This window comes from Seriola aureovittata, chromosome 2 (assembly GCF_021018895.1).
Source record: "Seriola aureovittata isolate HTS-2021-v1 ecotype China chromosome 2, ASM2101889v1, whole genome shotgun sequence".
Classification (NCBI taxonomy): Eukaryota; Metazoa; Chordata; class Actinopteri; order Carangiformes; family Carangidae; genus Seriola; species Seriola aureovittata.
Window position 1 is genome coordinate 8095493 of NC_079365.1, and position 15874 is coordinate 8111366.

General features: G+C 40.2%; 1 protein-coding gene across 1 annotated transcript; it reads right to left on the bottom strand.

Annotated features, from left to right (window-relative positions):
• Nucleotides 1–466: 466 nt before the first annotated feature.
• Nucleotides 467–5550, bottom strand: LOC130182105 (protein transport protein Sec61 subunit alpha-like 1). Its single transcript, XM_056396714.1, has 12 exons — nt 5396–5550; nt 4436–4503; nt 4269–4334; nt 4083–4161; nt 3729–3860; nt 3432–3541; nt 2895–3048; nt 2591–2751; nt 2189–2386; nt 1815–2006; nt 1648–1724; nt 467–1533 (listed from the first exon to the last, which is right to left on the bottom strand). Exons 1-12 carry the CDS (start codon nt 5400–5402, stop codon nt 1347–1349), a joined length of 1431 nt encoding a protein of 476 aa, XP_056252689.1. The 5' UTR covers nt 5403–5550; the 3' UTR covers nt 467–1346.
• Between the last annotated feature and the right edge of the window lie 10324 nt (nt 5551–15874).

Genomic DNA, 15874 nt, shown 5'->3' on the forward strand with positions numbered 1-15874 from the left:
AAATTGAGAAAAAAATCTTTTTACAAAATGTATTGTGAATGCTCACCCAATAAAATATCCATCAATGCAGTTCCTCATAACTTGTTATGTTTGGGGATTGTCTCCAGCTCATAGAATGTCTAAAAGTAATAAGTCATATGTAAGTGGACTTGGACTGATTCGTCTTGAAGACATCTTATTTATCATCGTTTCCATTGTCAAATTAGTCATGTAAACACTATATCCCAAATATAATCAAAAACAGAATAAGGCTCAAAATCATGATACTGATGTGACAAACTATGTCAAAGCTTGTTTCTGCAAGTTGATTTTGTAGTCTTACTTCACTAAACCATTTTGTTGCTATGCCACTATGCAATATTCTTCATTATCTTACCCACAATTACTATCCTGTAGTCTTTTCAGTACATGCCATGACACAGGACAACAAGGAGACAATAGGAATCAAAACACAATTTCCACATGATTTGGAAAAAAAAGATCCTGTTTTTTTTAATAACACAATTATGTCTGTTACATAAAGTAAAAACCAAAATGAAACCCCTTTTTCATCCCTATCAAACCCACCCTCATCCCGACCACCTCGGCAGTATTGTGCAGCGATTCAGTCTGGGAATAAAAGAGCACAACGACACACACAAACACTTTCCTCTGAGGAATCAGAGACAGAGGACAAACACTGTGCCCTACATAAGACCAGAGTGAATATAGACATAGTCCATCATTTAAAATATCAAAATAAAGATAAACTAAAACCACCAACAGTTTGTCAGAGTTTACCAGAAACCTTATTAGGAGTGTAAGCATACTTTATTTATACTTTTCACATCCTACTATAGTGCCCTAGAAACCTCAAGCATGACTGTTATGTGATGAACATGACATGGCTTTCTTTCAACTCCCCCTGCAAAGTCCAGGCACAGTGCCTTCAGCTTGAAATAAGCACTTACATGTTGTCACTGTCTGAAGTGTCTAGTGTTCCTTGTACATGCTGCAATGAACAATGCCTGAGGTAAGTCAGAGACCACACCTCACACTTGTGTGTTTATAGGCATTTTTCAGCTGAAGAGACAGTCAGTGGGGATTTAGGCAGCCTGCAGAGAGGTGGGTAGTAGCTCTTGGAATAAAAAGGACTGATACTATGCTCAACCCTGGCAGTAACCCAAACAGTTTTCTCAGCATTGACATGCTAGAGAAATATGGTGGGGAACAAAGGTGGCAGAGAAAAATTACCTATCCCAGCTGGAAAATGTACTGATTGTGCGAACTGCAAAAATGCAAATAAAAAAAATGATGGGAGGGGGTGGATGAACTGTGTCTGGTTTGCGTCAGAAGGTTGGTATTTTCTAGAAGAGCAGTGCTCCCATGCTGCCCACTTCACTCTGCTCCTTCACAAAGATCTCAAAGTACTGGTAGATGATGGTCACAGCCAAGAGGATCCCTGTGCCCGAGCCAATGGCACCCAAGAAGTCAGCCATGACAGACAGCCCTCCTATACACAGACCACCAAAGGCAGCAGCTGTGGGGATGTACCTGCAGATAAAAATATATTATAAACACACAAATATTCTGGAAGACTACTTTCTATATGCAGCAAGTAGCAAACAAAGAAACCTGGGATGCTATTTTCTTAGGTTGTTTTTGTACCTGTTAAGCTCATGCACCATAGAGGTCTCTCTGTGCCCTCTCATCACCATCTGCTGCTCCTTCAGCTGCTTTGCAACCTGAAACACACAAAATGATATTAGTGGACAGTTTAATACAAACTGACACTTTTTGACAAAGCCAAGTTTTCCACATACACACACACTCACATCTTTGGCAGAGGATCCAGACACCTCAATCCAGGTCTTGGAGAAGAAGGCACAGGAGCCGAGCATGAAGACAATATAAATGACAGCGTGAACTGGGTCATCTAAAACAGAACCAAATGACTCTGGAGGCGAAAGGTAGTAGCACAGACCGCCCACTGGGTAGGCCCGAGCTGGTCCTCCACTCGAAGTGTCCTAAATTAAAAAAGATTTTGTAAGTGAGATAGTTTATATCCATGAGTTATTTGACTAGACAAGATTACATCAACTTTACACAAATAATACTAAGACTCCTTAATACAATCTCTTGGTCTTTAAACATGTTGTAAGGACTTGGACTGGATGTACTGGAGAGAGAGCACCCATTATATACTTACAGACCAGGTTCCCAGAAGGTTGACCAGGAAGTTTCCGCTGAAACGTGTCGACAACATCTGTGAAATTACGTAGAGATTGGAGACCAGGGCAGACTGCAGGATGATGGGGATGTTGGAGGTGTAGAACAGTTTGATGGGGTAAGTGTTGTATTGGCCACGATAACGTGCTGATTTGATGGGCAGATCCACTCTGAAGCCCTGGTGAGGAAGTGCAAATGTGTTTAACAACAGAGCATCTGCAAAGCACTCAAAGACAGCAAAATATTACTCATAATGTCTGTCTTTCTACATTTCCTAACCGAGCAGGTATTTGCATTCCCAGTATTCCGAATATGAAATTCCTTTAATGCAATAAAAGTGGATAGAACTCTGGACTATATTTAGTTGGTGTTGCCGGCTCACCTGGAAGTATATGACCACTGCAAACACAAAGACGGTGGCGATGAGGTTCATGAGGTTGGGCAGGTTTTGTCTGTAGAAGGCTTCTCTCAGGGCACGCACCTTGTCAGTGCGGGTAGCCAGGAGATGGAAGAGAGCAATGATGGCTCCCTCAAACTCAGTACCTGGATAAAACCAGAAGAATCACTGGGTTGTTTAATATAACACACATTAAGATATTGATCTCATGTCTGACCACTCAGCTTTAAAAAAAACTAACAAAAAAAAAAAACAAAAAAGAAAAAGCATTTGCTCCCAGTGCTGTTACCTCTGCCAGTGTTGACGGTGGTGGGGCTGAAAGCCTTCCAGACAATCGTCTCACAGATGTTAGTTGCAATGAAGAGGGAGATACCTGAGCCCAGACCATAGCCCTTCTGGAGGAGCTCATCCAGCAGCAAGACAATCAGACCTGCAACAAAGAGCTAAAGAAACAGGCACAATGTTTGTACTGAGACAGGACAGGTAGATATGTAGCTATAGTGTACAACAAATCAATAATCCAGATGGGGTCGGAAAGGCCTGTCTTCCCCATGAAAAATTACAGTGGACAATCTACTTTAAGTTTATGAAATAATGTAAAAGAATCAATTTATTCATAAACAGTTTTCACTTAGTATCAATGTGTCTGCTTGCTGCAGAAATGTACACAAAAACTAACAAACAAAAATTACACTGCATGGATTTAAAATAATATGATTAAAACATTTTGCTTGACAAAAGTATTTTTGCAGGTAGAAAGAATGAATTGATCAATAGAGAAATTAATTAATTAATGTTTTTCTGTTGCTTGTTATTTTTTATTGACCTGGATGATGATGAGCAAGCATATCCCAGCACCCATCTCTGAAGGGTCTCCATACATGCCAGTCATTACATATACAATGGCCTGTCCAATGGTGATGATCATTCCAAACACTGCGAAAAGACAGGAAAAAAAATATTTGCAACTGGAAACATAACAGGCAGAGCTGCTGCAAAACTGATGTTCCAAATGAACAGTGCTATGATTGAGCAAGCTTCAAAGTGTAAGATATCTTCAGGGCTTCAAAGGTACGTGACAAGATCTAGAAAAAAAGCAGCTGAGTGAGTAATAAAAACCTACATTTCTGAGCTCCATTGAAGAGGGCTCTGTCCTTAGGAGTGTCTCCAACCTCGATGATCTTGGCACCAGCCAGCAGCTGCATGATGAGGCCTGAGGTGACAATGGGTGAGATACCCAGCTCCATCAGAGTACCTGGATGACAAAGTGGACAGCAGTTAGAGTCAATCAGGCTCAGTTACTACAACAGCTGCAGTACCAAAAACAATGCAAGAGGGCCTTACAACTATTGACCTTTGACTAATGTGATAAAGAGATGATGTCACTTCTGATAACAATACTGGAACTCAATTATTTCTTCTTGCTGAATTTGTGTTTCAACACTGACAGCACATTTAACATATACAATTCAAGCACCTCTGTTGGAAGCCAGGATTACTCTCATCCAGTAGAAGGGATCTGCTGAGTCTGACGACATGATGCCAAAGAGTGGAATCTGAATTAACAACAAAAAAGAAATTAAAAAAAACTACTGCAAACTACTGTCACCAATAACATAACCAGTAGGTTGGTAGTCATCAAGGTTTGTCGTCAGATACCAACCTGGCAGCACACCAGAAAGATGAATAGTGTGATGGCAGTCCATAGTACTTTTTCTCTAAACTGAATCTGTAAGGATTAAGAAAGGAGCAGGTGTCAATCATATCCATTCATACTTGCAGAGTGCATAAACAGTATATAATCAATTTTAATATATGATAACATGATACCTTTCTTTCTGGTTTCTGAATTTCTGGCAGGACTGCACAGAATGGCTTGATGACCTCCAAAAATTTAACTGCAGAAAGAAATTGGCAGATTATTAAAAAAAACAATAGTAACTTTGCATTTGCAGCTATGTCTGCACCTGTCCTTGCAGAATCATCAACATTTGAGATATTCTAAGATTTTCATCCACTTATAACCAGGTTAGCTTAGACGCTACGTCATCACTAACCAGCAGCTAAACAGCTGCCAGCAAAACTGAACATGGCAGTCTGGTCACCTGGCCAATGCAGCAATAAGCACTGTATTTTCCAACAATAACGGGCTATACAAACACAAACTGGCAAGGTTGAGATGAACTAGTATCCAGTGTGTAGTCATGTTTATACTGTTTGCGGCTGCGCTGCTGAATGTTTGGGCTCAGCTTGATCAGCTGTGTCAATCACTGAAACCGACTTTGACAGAAGTGATTAATCATATGCCACTATTTTTTTTTCTGGTACTCGACCGTCAAATTGCCATCGCAAATGTATCAACGTACTGATACAATAAGTGGGAAGAAATCAGTTTTAAGTTCTCTTTACATTAAGTTATCCTACATGAACAGATCATACAGCTAACTAACGTTAGCGTGTTGCTAACTAGCGCTCAATCACTAAACGAGTGAGCAATCATTGAAAAACAGGAAGCTAATGTAAAGAATATACATGAGACGTCGGGAATCGCATCTGTGAAACAAACATCGCTCATGTAACTTAAACACAGCGAGACAAAGTGTGATTACAATACAAACTTCAAATTAGCTCCCGTTATAAGCTAGCTCAACTTGCCACCTAACCTGCCCAAGGTTAGCAAATTAGCTTCCCCTCGAGCGCTTTATATCCATTACTATTCGACATAAAAAGAGACAGCGAGTATTTTAGATCACTGTCGACACGTGTGTATATTAGAAGAATGTCACGTACTCCCCATGGTGTCCTTAGGCCGACTCCCGGTGTGTTTCTGGTTCCAGTGTGAGTGCTCAGTGGGGTCAGTGTGGCTCCATCCAGCCGCTCCGTCAGGAAAGAGAGAGCAGCAGAGACACGTCACCAGACAAGGCGATAACACACGTCACTTCTCTGATACACACGTACACATGCCACACTGCACGATGCGGGCCGCGCACAGCCCTGTCTCTTCAAACACTCTACCCAAGGGGATATATAGGTCCCATCAACTTGAGAAAATGTACGATTTTTAATTTCAATCATTTATAATTTAATCGCTGTAACCCAGAGCTCTCCCATCCACCAGAGGGCGCTCCAGCCTGGACTCATCAGTAGCTCTGGTCAGCGGACTACACACTCCTCCATTTGACCCCTCCCCCTGAGAGACCTGCGAATCTGAGCCGATGATGTATGCATATAATGAAAATAAGTGACTACCAAGTGTTTTGATCAGCACATAGCTTTCTAACTAATCATGCAGGCATTTTGAATATTTATCTGGGGTATTGTAGATAATTGATACATTAAATATTACATTATAAATAAATTTGGAATTATTGTTCCTCACAGTTTTGCATTAAAGCTTCTGACATAACCTAATTTTGTGAGACTTTCTGTTATCAGTATTTTTGCAGACACATAATTTATAATATCTGTACAATTTGGATAGGTGTGTTACTAAATAAAAGGGCAAATAAAAAAAGTGATACTGCAACCCAGTCAAAGCTGAACTATACTAACTATACAGCCTTCATTGTGATCCCAGCAGCCTCAGTCTGTTTGATGTCCTAAAGACATCTAATTCCTCAGTCAGATAAATTTAATGTTGTGTCTTTTTGTAAATCTCACCCAAACTGAGAAAGTTAAGGTATCTAAAAACTAACAATAATGTAACATACACACACACACACACACACACACACACACACACAACACACACACACACACACACACACACACACACTCGTTTCCTCAATAAAAGCCTTACCTCAGCTGTCCAACTGTGGGTAACAGTTCAGCAACAGTTCAGGTACTTGTATTTTACTTTTTATGTCATTTTATGTCACATTCAACTTCACATCAGAGGCAAGGATTTACTGCATTTATTGTTCAATCTATAATTATCCATCCTGATTGGCAATACAGTAAATCTAATATTTTGTTCTGTTTTTGAATGAAGGACTTTTACTTTCACCAACTGTAAAAGATCTCAATACTACCTCCACCATTGCACAGATGCAAACAAACTACTCAACACTGTCTGGTGTCACGTATGAAACCAGGAAAAAAGATGTAGGCCTAGTCAGTTTTTTTTGTTACCTCAGCGATGCAGTTTCCTGTTTATTTGACTCAAGTTGAAGTTTGGTTTCCTTTTTCTTCAAAGAACCAGCAGGAAGGCCTGCACCAGGATTGTAGGTCACATATTATCTTTTGTTGTTTAATGCTCCACTTTTATCACTTTAAATGTGATTGCTGCATCGTACATATGCTGGATATCACTGATTTAGTGGAGTTTTTACACAGTTGTGTTATAATGTAGTTAGTTCTAATTAAATCACATTTTATATTCATTTATGTTTATGTTATCTTGACAAGTTTTTACCACTAGAGCTCAGTGTTGTCCCAGTGTTGATATTTAGCACGTGTGTATTTGTGTGTGTGTGTGTGTGTACTTGTATTTCTATCTTTGTGAGGACTTGTTTGAGTTGTAAACCTTACCGCATGAGGACATTTTGAGGGACCTCATTTTAGGGTTGGAAACAGATCAATGGGGATTAGGCATTAGTTGTGATGGTTAGTAATTGGCTAGGGAATACATTCGGCAAACAAGAGTCCTCACAAAGATATAGAGGTACAAGTGTAAGTGGAGTTGAATCAGAGGAGAACAAACAACATATATTACAAACATTAAATTGAGATGATGTAGATGCACTGAAGAGAGGCTGAATCAAAGTGTTTGGGGATAATGTCTGTATCGCTGTCAAATTCTGGGTCAGTGGTTACAGCATTGAATAGTGGTGAGCACCTTTGGCTGCCCAGTGCTGGTGGCACACTTAGCCACTGAATCATAATAATGAAACACAAGCATGATAATGACTGGAGCTTTCAGCCACCTGCTCATGTGAGCAGTCTAAACTCTTCGGACCTACTGTCATCTACCAGTTGATTTGTCTTACAGCAGTAAATACACACACGCACACAGAGGTAATGGAGGATGGTCGAGAGACTGCTCATCTTCCCCCAGATAAAGAGATATTTGTTCATGTGGTTACATAATGACCACAGAGCTGTGAGCTAACACAGAGGTGAGGACAAGCAAATACCACACAGGCCCCCTCCAGTCTCTGCTTCTCACAGCACTTTGAATAGCCTCTTATATTCAAGATCCGCTGTAGAGCTTTTACTGTCAGTCATGAGGAAAATGTAGTCGACTTTGGCTTTGATATGTCAAACAGAAGTAATAATTGTGAGTTTATTTCTGATTGAATCACATGCATGTTCATTCATGAAAGCTGAACGATCCAGAAATGAAAATGTGAAATCTGCAGCACTTTAATGATTCGAAAACGATAACTGTCTGATACACCATGAGCAATCTGTCCCTGAGTGCACAATGCACAAACAAATATCTATTACCTTTGTAGACAAAAGAAAATACTAGCAAATAAAACATGAATGCTGATCCAATTTTTTGATAAGGTTTCCCCTGCAGTGAAGGTGTATCTGTGTATCCCTGTGGAGAACATCGTGTCTGTTTGTAACCTTCAATTATGTAAACGCACCAGTGTGTCAGCTTGTGTCTGATACATGGAACCCAGGGCCATGGAAATAGACCTGGGCTACACTATTTACACTCAACATTTGCATAGAGACTAACAGGAAGAGGACATATGCTTCAGGCACAGATCTCCTGGATTACCTTATCTGTACTCAGGAATGAGCATGAATCAGTTTGGTTAGATAATGCCTTATAAACCCCCTGAAGATGTGAGCATATGAGATCAATCACCAGGTGAAAATTCAAATTTAAGTGAAAAGAAAATGATTTATTAAATGTGAGGTTCATGTAGTAATGTCAGTATCGAAGGAGGAGCAGTGTTGACCGACACAAAGAGGACAAGAGTAACTACACTATTTTTGAATTCAAAAGCTGAGCCTAACTGAATACCACTAGGGTACACAGACAATCTGGCGGAGAATGAAGGAATGAAACGGTCCTTTTATCTGGCAGCAGTGTACAGGTGACCTGATGACTGATGATTGTCTGCAGGTGAGTGATGCACGATGCACCAGAACAGTAGACTCTCTGCCCAGCTCCAGACACACAACACAGAAAGATACACCCACATAGAGAGAAACAACTTAAACTCTCATAAATGGACTAAATAAATCAGCACGAGCCTTGTTGTGCATAGGATTTTTCACTTATATTCAGGCACAATATTAACAGGATATGTGAAAGTTACACAACTCTAGGGCTGCAACTAATGACTGATGTCCTAATCCCAGTTAACCCAAAGATATGCCGCTTACTATCATATAAATCAAAGAAAAGGAGAAAAGTTTCAGTTAATAAGATGGAGCCAGCAAATGTTTGCCATTACTCAAACACTGAGTTTTTCATCAAAATAGTTGCCAATTAATTTTCTGCTGAATTGAATAATTGCCTCTGCTGTACATTATTTACCAGAGTTTGCTAATATTTGATATTAGCTTATTGATTCATAGTGCAGGCAAAAGAAACCTCTTTATTTATTTTTTTAAGAAAACAAAAGCGGTGGTTATAATACTTTTAGTACTTAGCCCAGTATAGTTTAGTTACTCTTTTTCAGCTGTGAACACTGACAAATGAATGTGAACTGTCGATTGATGACACTCTCTCTACTTTCTTTCCAGTAGAGACGAACAAATAACACAGTAATTAATTCACTATAAGTGAGTTCTTTCTCAGTGAAAAGCGGCAGCACGTCCTCTTTGATCACGCTCTCTTTCTAGAAAAGAAGATTTAAGAAGTAGAAGCAAACTCACTCAGTGTGTTAATTTGCTTCCCCCTTCATAAATATAGCTGCTGCCATAAAATACATCCATATCAGTATGTCCAACCAAATGTGTTCTGACTTCATTTTCAGAAGAAAAGAAAAAAGCACACCACATATGCCTCCACACACTGCTGTCGTGCAGAGTGACACAGACATGCAGCCTGCCTGAGGTGTGGGAAGCTTACTTGAACAGGAACACACACAGTGATAATGTCGGTACACGGTTAGTTGGGTAATTTGCGTCTGTTCCAGATGAGTCAGAGTTTTGCTGATTTATTCTTAGAGATGAGTAAATGTAAACAGTGAAGTGGAAGCTCATGAGTTTTTGTTAGTCAGAGGGCAGTTCTATCAGCAGATAATGGATGGCCATGACACCAGACTACTCATGTCCCAGCAACAGCACTCAGCCTGGGAGTTATAAATCTATATACTTCATCCACACACATACAGACATGATGTTTTTTATCTTTCTTTTCCTTGTTTAACCCTGATGAGTTGCTTTTCTGTGGAGTGCGTTTGAGCACTGAAACTGTCAGATAATCGTGTCACATTCCTGTCCATCAGCGATCAGATGGTTACTACAGTCCTGAGCTGTTCACCAGCTGGGAGTCAGCCTTAGCACACATTATACACATGTTGAAATAAACACGCAAATACTATTTATGTATATGAGAGGCTTACGTAAAACCCACCCATGAGGACGGAGACTTGTCCATAAGAAGGGAAAAGGGATATCAGTGGGTAAAGACAATCCCAGCACAGTTGGAAGGATAGAAAGAGCTGACTTATCACCGTTGGCTGCAATATTTGATTTTCATTTCATAATAATTTTGCCCTCGTAACACCACGTCTGGCACCGCTCTGTCACTGAGACCACATCAGACGGTGGAGAGCAGAGGCTGTGTTTGGCAGACACAGCCACTTATGAAAAGTGTTTCACAATGGTTTTATATACTCACATTATTTATATATTTTCCAACCCAAAGCCCAAACTGCTGTAATCCCTGACTAATCCAATCGAGGCCTGGCACTGTGATGCGAGCCACTGTAACACCCAGGAACTGATTTGAGAGGGCAGAAAGTCTTCTTTCATTTGACCTTCATGGGTGAGCTTGAATAAAGAGTGTGTTTAGTTTTAATGTGTGCTTCAGATGGTTCATTATCATAATTAAGAGGTCAGTGTAAACGAGTTTGACAGAGTGGACCGGCGAGGGTACGGCAGGAGCCCCAGGCCAGCTCGAGGCCCGACGCCTGGCGGACAGCGTCACTTCCACCGTTATGCAACATTCTAATTACATCTTGGCTCGATTTGGCCTTTCCTCCTCTGCTTTTGCTGTCCATTTCTCTGCCTTGCTCTGGTTCTGTGACTTTGTGGTCATTTGACATTCTCATAAATCAATTTGAATCTATTTTATGGTTAAAACCTGCTTGGCGTGGCTCCTGTTAGTATTAACAGGGTTTAACTGCAGAGGCTGCAGCCTGTACATATGTGAGGGCAGGATCAAGTGAGAGTTATGTATTGAATGATTTAGATGAGAAATGGGTTAGTGCATGGTTTATCTTCATGTGATCATTGGTTTCTGTTACATCATGTTGTAACATTTGTTCTGATTATTTCATAAATCATTCCTGGTAACATCATAAATCCATTATGATTTTTTCATCCTTTTTTAAAATAGTTTATTTGTGTAAATAGACTTTTAATATAGCAGCCTACACCTTGATGCTTATAATTCATGTTAGAGCTTGTAAAGTTCATTCTCGAGCTTGGAGGCAAGTTTATTTTCAACTTTTTTTCCAGTCCAGGTGCCATCTGGTCCATCATCCAAATTCTGACCAAACAATCTTCTCGATGTCATCTTACTGGCTTTTTCCAGAACTCTCAGCCGTATCTCATAGTCTTCGTAAACAAATACAGTTGGGTCAGCTGTCATGGTATTAATTCAGTGACGAAGGGGGAGGCTCTGCATGTTTTTAGCCAAACCAGTGTCTTAAGGATGCCATGTGTCAGATGGTCAGTGCATCACTTTGGCTCAGACTGAAATATTCCAACAATTACTGGATGGATGGCGGAAACATTTTGTACAGACATGTTTCCCTCAAGATCAGTTGTAACTTTCATGGTCTCCTGATTTTTCATCTGACGCCACCAGATTGACATGTCTACTACTTTGGTTTATGAAGAAATCCATTTTTCAATTCAAATGCATTTTCATCATCATCACCTCTATTTTAAATATTTTAATTCATTTTTCTCACTTTCAGCCCTCATACAAAACTAATGACATTCCCAACAAACTCAGCTGTACTTTGTGTTTCGTGCTTATTAGCAAATGCTAACATGCTAAACTGATCTGTATGGTTAACATTAACAATGTCACTGTGAGCATGTTAGCATGCTGACGTTAGCATTTAGCTGAAAGAACAGCAGTGTCAACTTCACAGAGCCGCTGGCTGGACTGCAGACTCAGAGCTTCATTTCAGATGTATCATTTGTGACAAATCGGAATTTCATTGTTTGAGTTTAAACAGGGCAGCAAACTATAAATAAATTCTAATCCCTTGAACAAAATGAGGATAAACATTGTCTTTATAAAACATCTTTGATCACACTAACAATGAAGGAAACTTGAATTCCTTTAGTAGAGCTGAGGAAGTATCTTTTGGCTGAAGATGAAGTAACAAAAATCGGTTACACAATTGATTTTAAATTCTGGTACAATAGACAAATAAGACAAGTTGAATAAATCACAGGACAACCACAGTCCTACAGTGCCTGTACAAAGTGTCCACAGCCTTTGGAAGTTTTCGTGTTTTATTCTTTTACAACATTGAATCAGAGTAGATTTAACAAAAAAGTTCAAACATCACCAACAATTCTTTAATAAGTGGTCTACAAATTTAAAATACAAAACACATGCTTGCATAAGTATTCAGCCCCTTTTATAGGACACACCTAAATTATCACCAGTGCAGCCAGTTGGTTTTAGAAGTTACATAATGAGTTAAATGAAGATCATCTGTGATCCTCACTTTGAAAGTAAAAGGTGTTTTTTTTGTCTGCTGAGGGTCAAAAATCCACATTTAATGGGAGTGAATACGTTTTATACTCTTCATATGGATCAAACAGACATGCACAGAAGAGCTGTGACAGGGACGGATCAAACCGGTATTCACACGCAGCTGTCACTGACTTACAGCCTCACGAAGGAGTGTAGTGGATTTATTTGCAGCATACGTTCCTGCTGTAGCTCTGTCTTCTCATCACACCATCCTTTCATTAAAGCACACATGTCTAATCTCTCCAAACTGACCTGAAAAATAACTTCACAGTATTTGCACGAGTAGGTGCAGTGATCCACACACACACACACACACACACACACACACACACACACACACTCACACACACACTCACACACACACTTCATCGTGGCTCAATTCTTATCAAATCATATACAGATTTAAGCAGGTCAGCAGATTAATCCCCTCAGCCATCATCTTAATCACACGAGTTTTCTTTTTTTTGTCTGCATAATCTTCAGGAGCATAAGAGAGAGTAGAAAAGCTTTTTCTACATTCAGTCTGTCTTTCTGCCTTTCACCCCCCCTCATTATATTATTGACCCATTTATGTAACTGCCTGTGCGTAGCTTGTCACCATCATGTAAGCTCAATTTAGCACCTGTCAAAACAGGCTTGGCCACGTTCCTGATTCATGCAGTTTTCTTTCTTTCTGTCTTAATGTCGTAGAAAATCTGCCAAATTTTGATAGTTTTCCTCCTCAAAACTAAATATAAATATCTTGCACAACATTGGCTCTATATTTGCTCATTTTGGTATTCATAATCTACTCAATGAATACTTAATATTTAATTTAAAAACCTGGCGTCATTTGCTCTGATAAAGCCGAATTCAAACCTTACGAGATTTAAATATAGAATTTATCACAAGCAGCATGCAGCTGCACTAAAAATATTTTAATGCCATTTGTGTTTACATGGAAATACTGCACATAGAGATTTTGGTATGACAGATTGGTTCCCCTATAAATAGAAAAAACTGGATAGCACCAGTGTACCTTGGCCACAACAGTGCTGGCTGGTTTCAACCCCCACTCTGTTTTCACACCCGGAGGCAGCAGCATCTACTGCATGCTTGTACGCTAAATTGTGTGACGGACAATGGAGCAATTCTCAGATGGCAGTGAGAGGCATGATGGGAGATTCTGCTGGGGATCACATGAAGGATTCATCGGACACTTAGCCTGCAAGCCATGACAGACTGGCTGTGTTCACTAATTTCCCTTCTGAACCAACGACCCCCTCCAAAAAAGGGCCGACCTGTGTGATATTTCAGGCCTTGTGTCGCTGTGCGTGTCTGTAAGAGAGAGTATGTGGGAGAGTTTATGCAAGAGGGAATTAAGCTTAATATTATGTGTCGTCTTTCAGGATTTCATGCAAATCTTCACAGGGTGAGAAAATGGAAAATAGATTTGAAACACACAATTACACAGACACACACATTAACTCAACATAACCAAAACTGCAAACACTATATAAAATTACAAAGGTCTGCTGTTTTTTTCCCCTGATCTTTGTGTGTCATGTCATATGTCTATTTGAGAGACAGCCAAGGACAAGTCCGGAGCTGTGGTGGTGAAACGCACATTTGGTCTGGCCTGTCCCCCAAATGACAGAAACACTTTGCAGTAGTTAACTGCCTTTCAGCAGTGTAATATGTGAAAGCGCATCACACTTCTTAGATAATCCTCAGTATGTTACAGATAATGTGTGAACTGCTGAGAGATTAGGACATTAGTTGATGGTAGACAACAAACATGGTAAGTTAATTTTGCACCAGTGAACTTCAGTCAGTATGGGAGGACTTTTGTAAAGCCAGGTAATGGGATTGTTGTGTCTGAGGTGAGTCTCATTCAACTACTGGGTGGTCTGAATGAACGTGTGCTCCAATACTCATGCCAGCATGTATAGTGCACCATGGCTGCCTAATGTTGGATGTTGGAGCAGCTTTGATGAATGAACCCAGGAGTGACAGAGTGTATTAATATTTTGATGAACGGGGGTGTGGATCTAGTGGCCCAAAAAGCTATGACACTATTTCATTCCCGGCAAAGGCTGCTGTTGCCATAGCGATTTTAACTGCCGTTATGCAACTGCTCTACTTGCAGTGGGAACCTTCACAAAGCAATAGGCTACGAGGACGCACATGCACACACGTGTCACAGAGCGGTTTGCCAGGACTAAGGTTTAGCTTAACGGTGAATCTATAGAATGCATGTGGTGTAATATACATATGCATACACACAATACGATGACAGAATGGGATCATTCTGATGGTTGAAAGCAGCCCACTGACCCTGAAGCTGTTATGCAACATCAACTACCCCCCCCTCCCACACACACACACACACACACACACACACACACACACACACACAAACACACACACAAACACACCTCTTCCCAGCAGAGTGGACATGGAAGAGCTTATCTTCTCCATCTTTCCATCCTCTCATCTATCAATCTCTCTATCCCTGTGCACAGAAACATCACATGTATGTCCTGCATGTCCAGGACAGAGTGTGGCTCTGCAGCTGATCTATGACAGTATATTAAACATGGCAAATACTGGGGTCTAAAGTGTCTGCAAAGACAGTATGTGCTCATAAACCCCTGCCCTAACCCTGCCCTGACCTAGACTCTTAAAGATTAGTGTCTGTATCTGTCCGCTCGGTCAAGCCCTTTACTGGGTTACAGTAAATAGTTTGACCTTTTATTGTGCTGCCCTAAACCACCATAGGATTACAGAGTGAGCCAGGTCCTAGACTGAGAACAACATGCAGTATACAGCATGGATATGTACCCACAGTAAACTAATGACATCTTTGAGAGAAGTGTTGCTGTGTTACAGATCAGATGGTAAGAATAGCCTAATCAAATATTATTCTCAATTATTCTCAACACTCAAGCCATAGAAAAAATCATTTAAACTTACATACGAAGATAATTGAGAGAGTTTTATACATAGTGTAAACAGAAATCTTCCAAAAACATACAAAAATGATCCATTTCCAGGGTGTTGTTTGATTTCTTTTGGTTAATTTAAACACAGCTACAAGTTACAGGGAGTATGGCTCTGTATATGTCAGACCTCATGAGACGACCTATTCACGTCCAAAACCCTGCGAGCATGTGACAGATGGTGATACGCAGGAGGTCACTATTTTCAGCATTAACTGAAACAAGCACACAGCCTTCACAATATGATGTACTCTAACCAATATGTGACAAAGATTCAGAATAGAACCACCTTTTAGTTTTGCTGTCGTTCACGTGATATTTAGGTCTTGGTTTAACAACGTGTGTAGACGTGTGAGAGTACAGCACACATTAAAA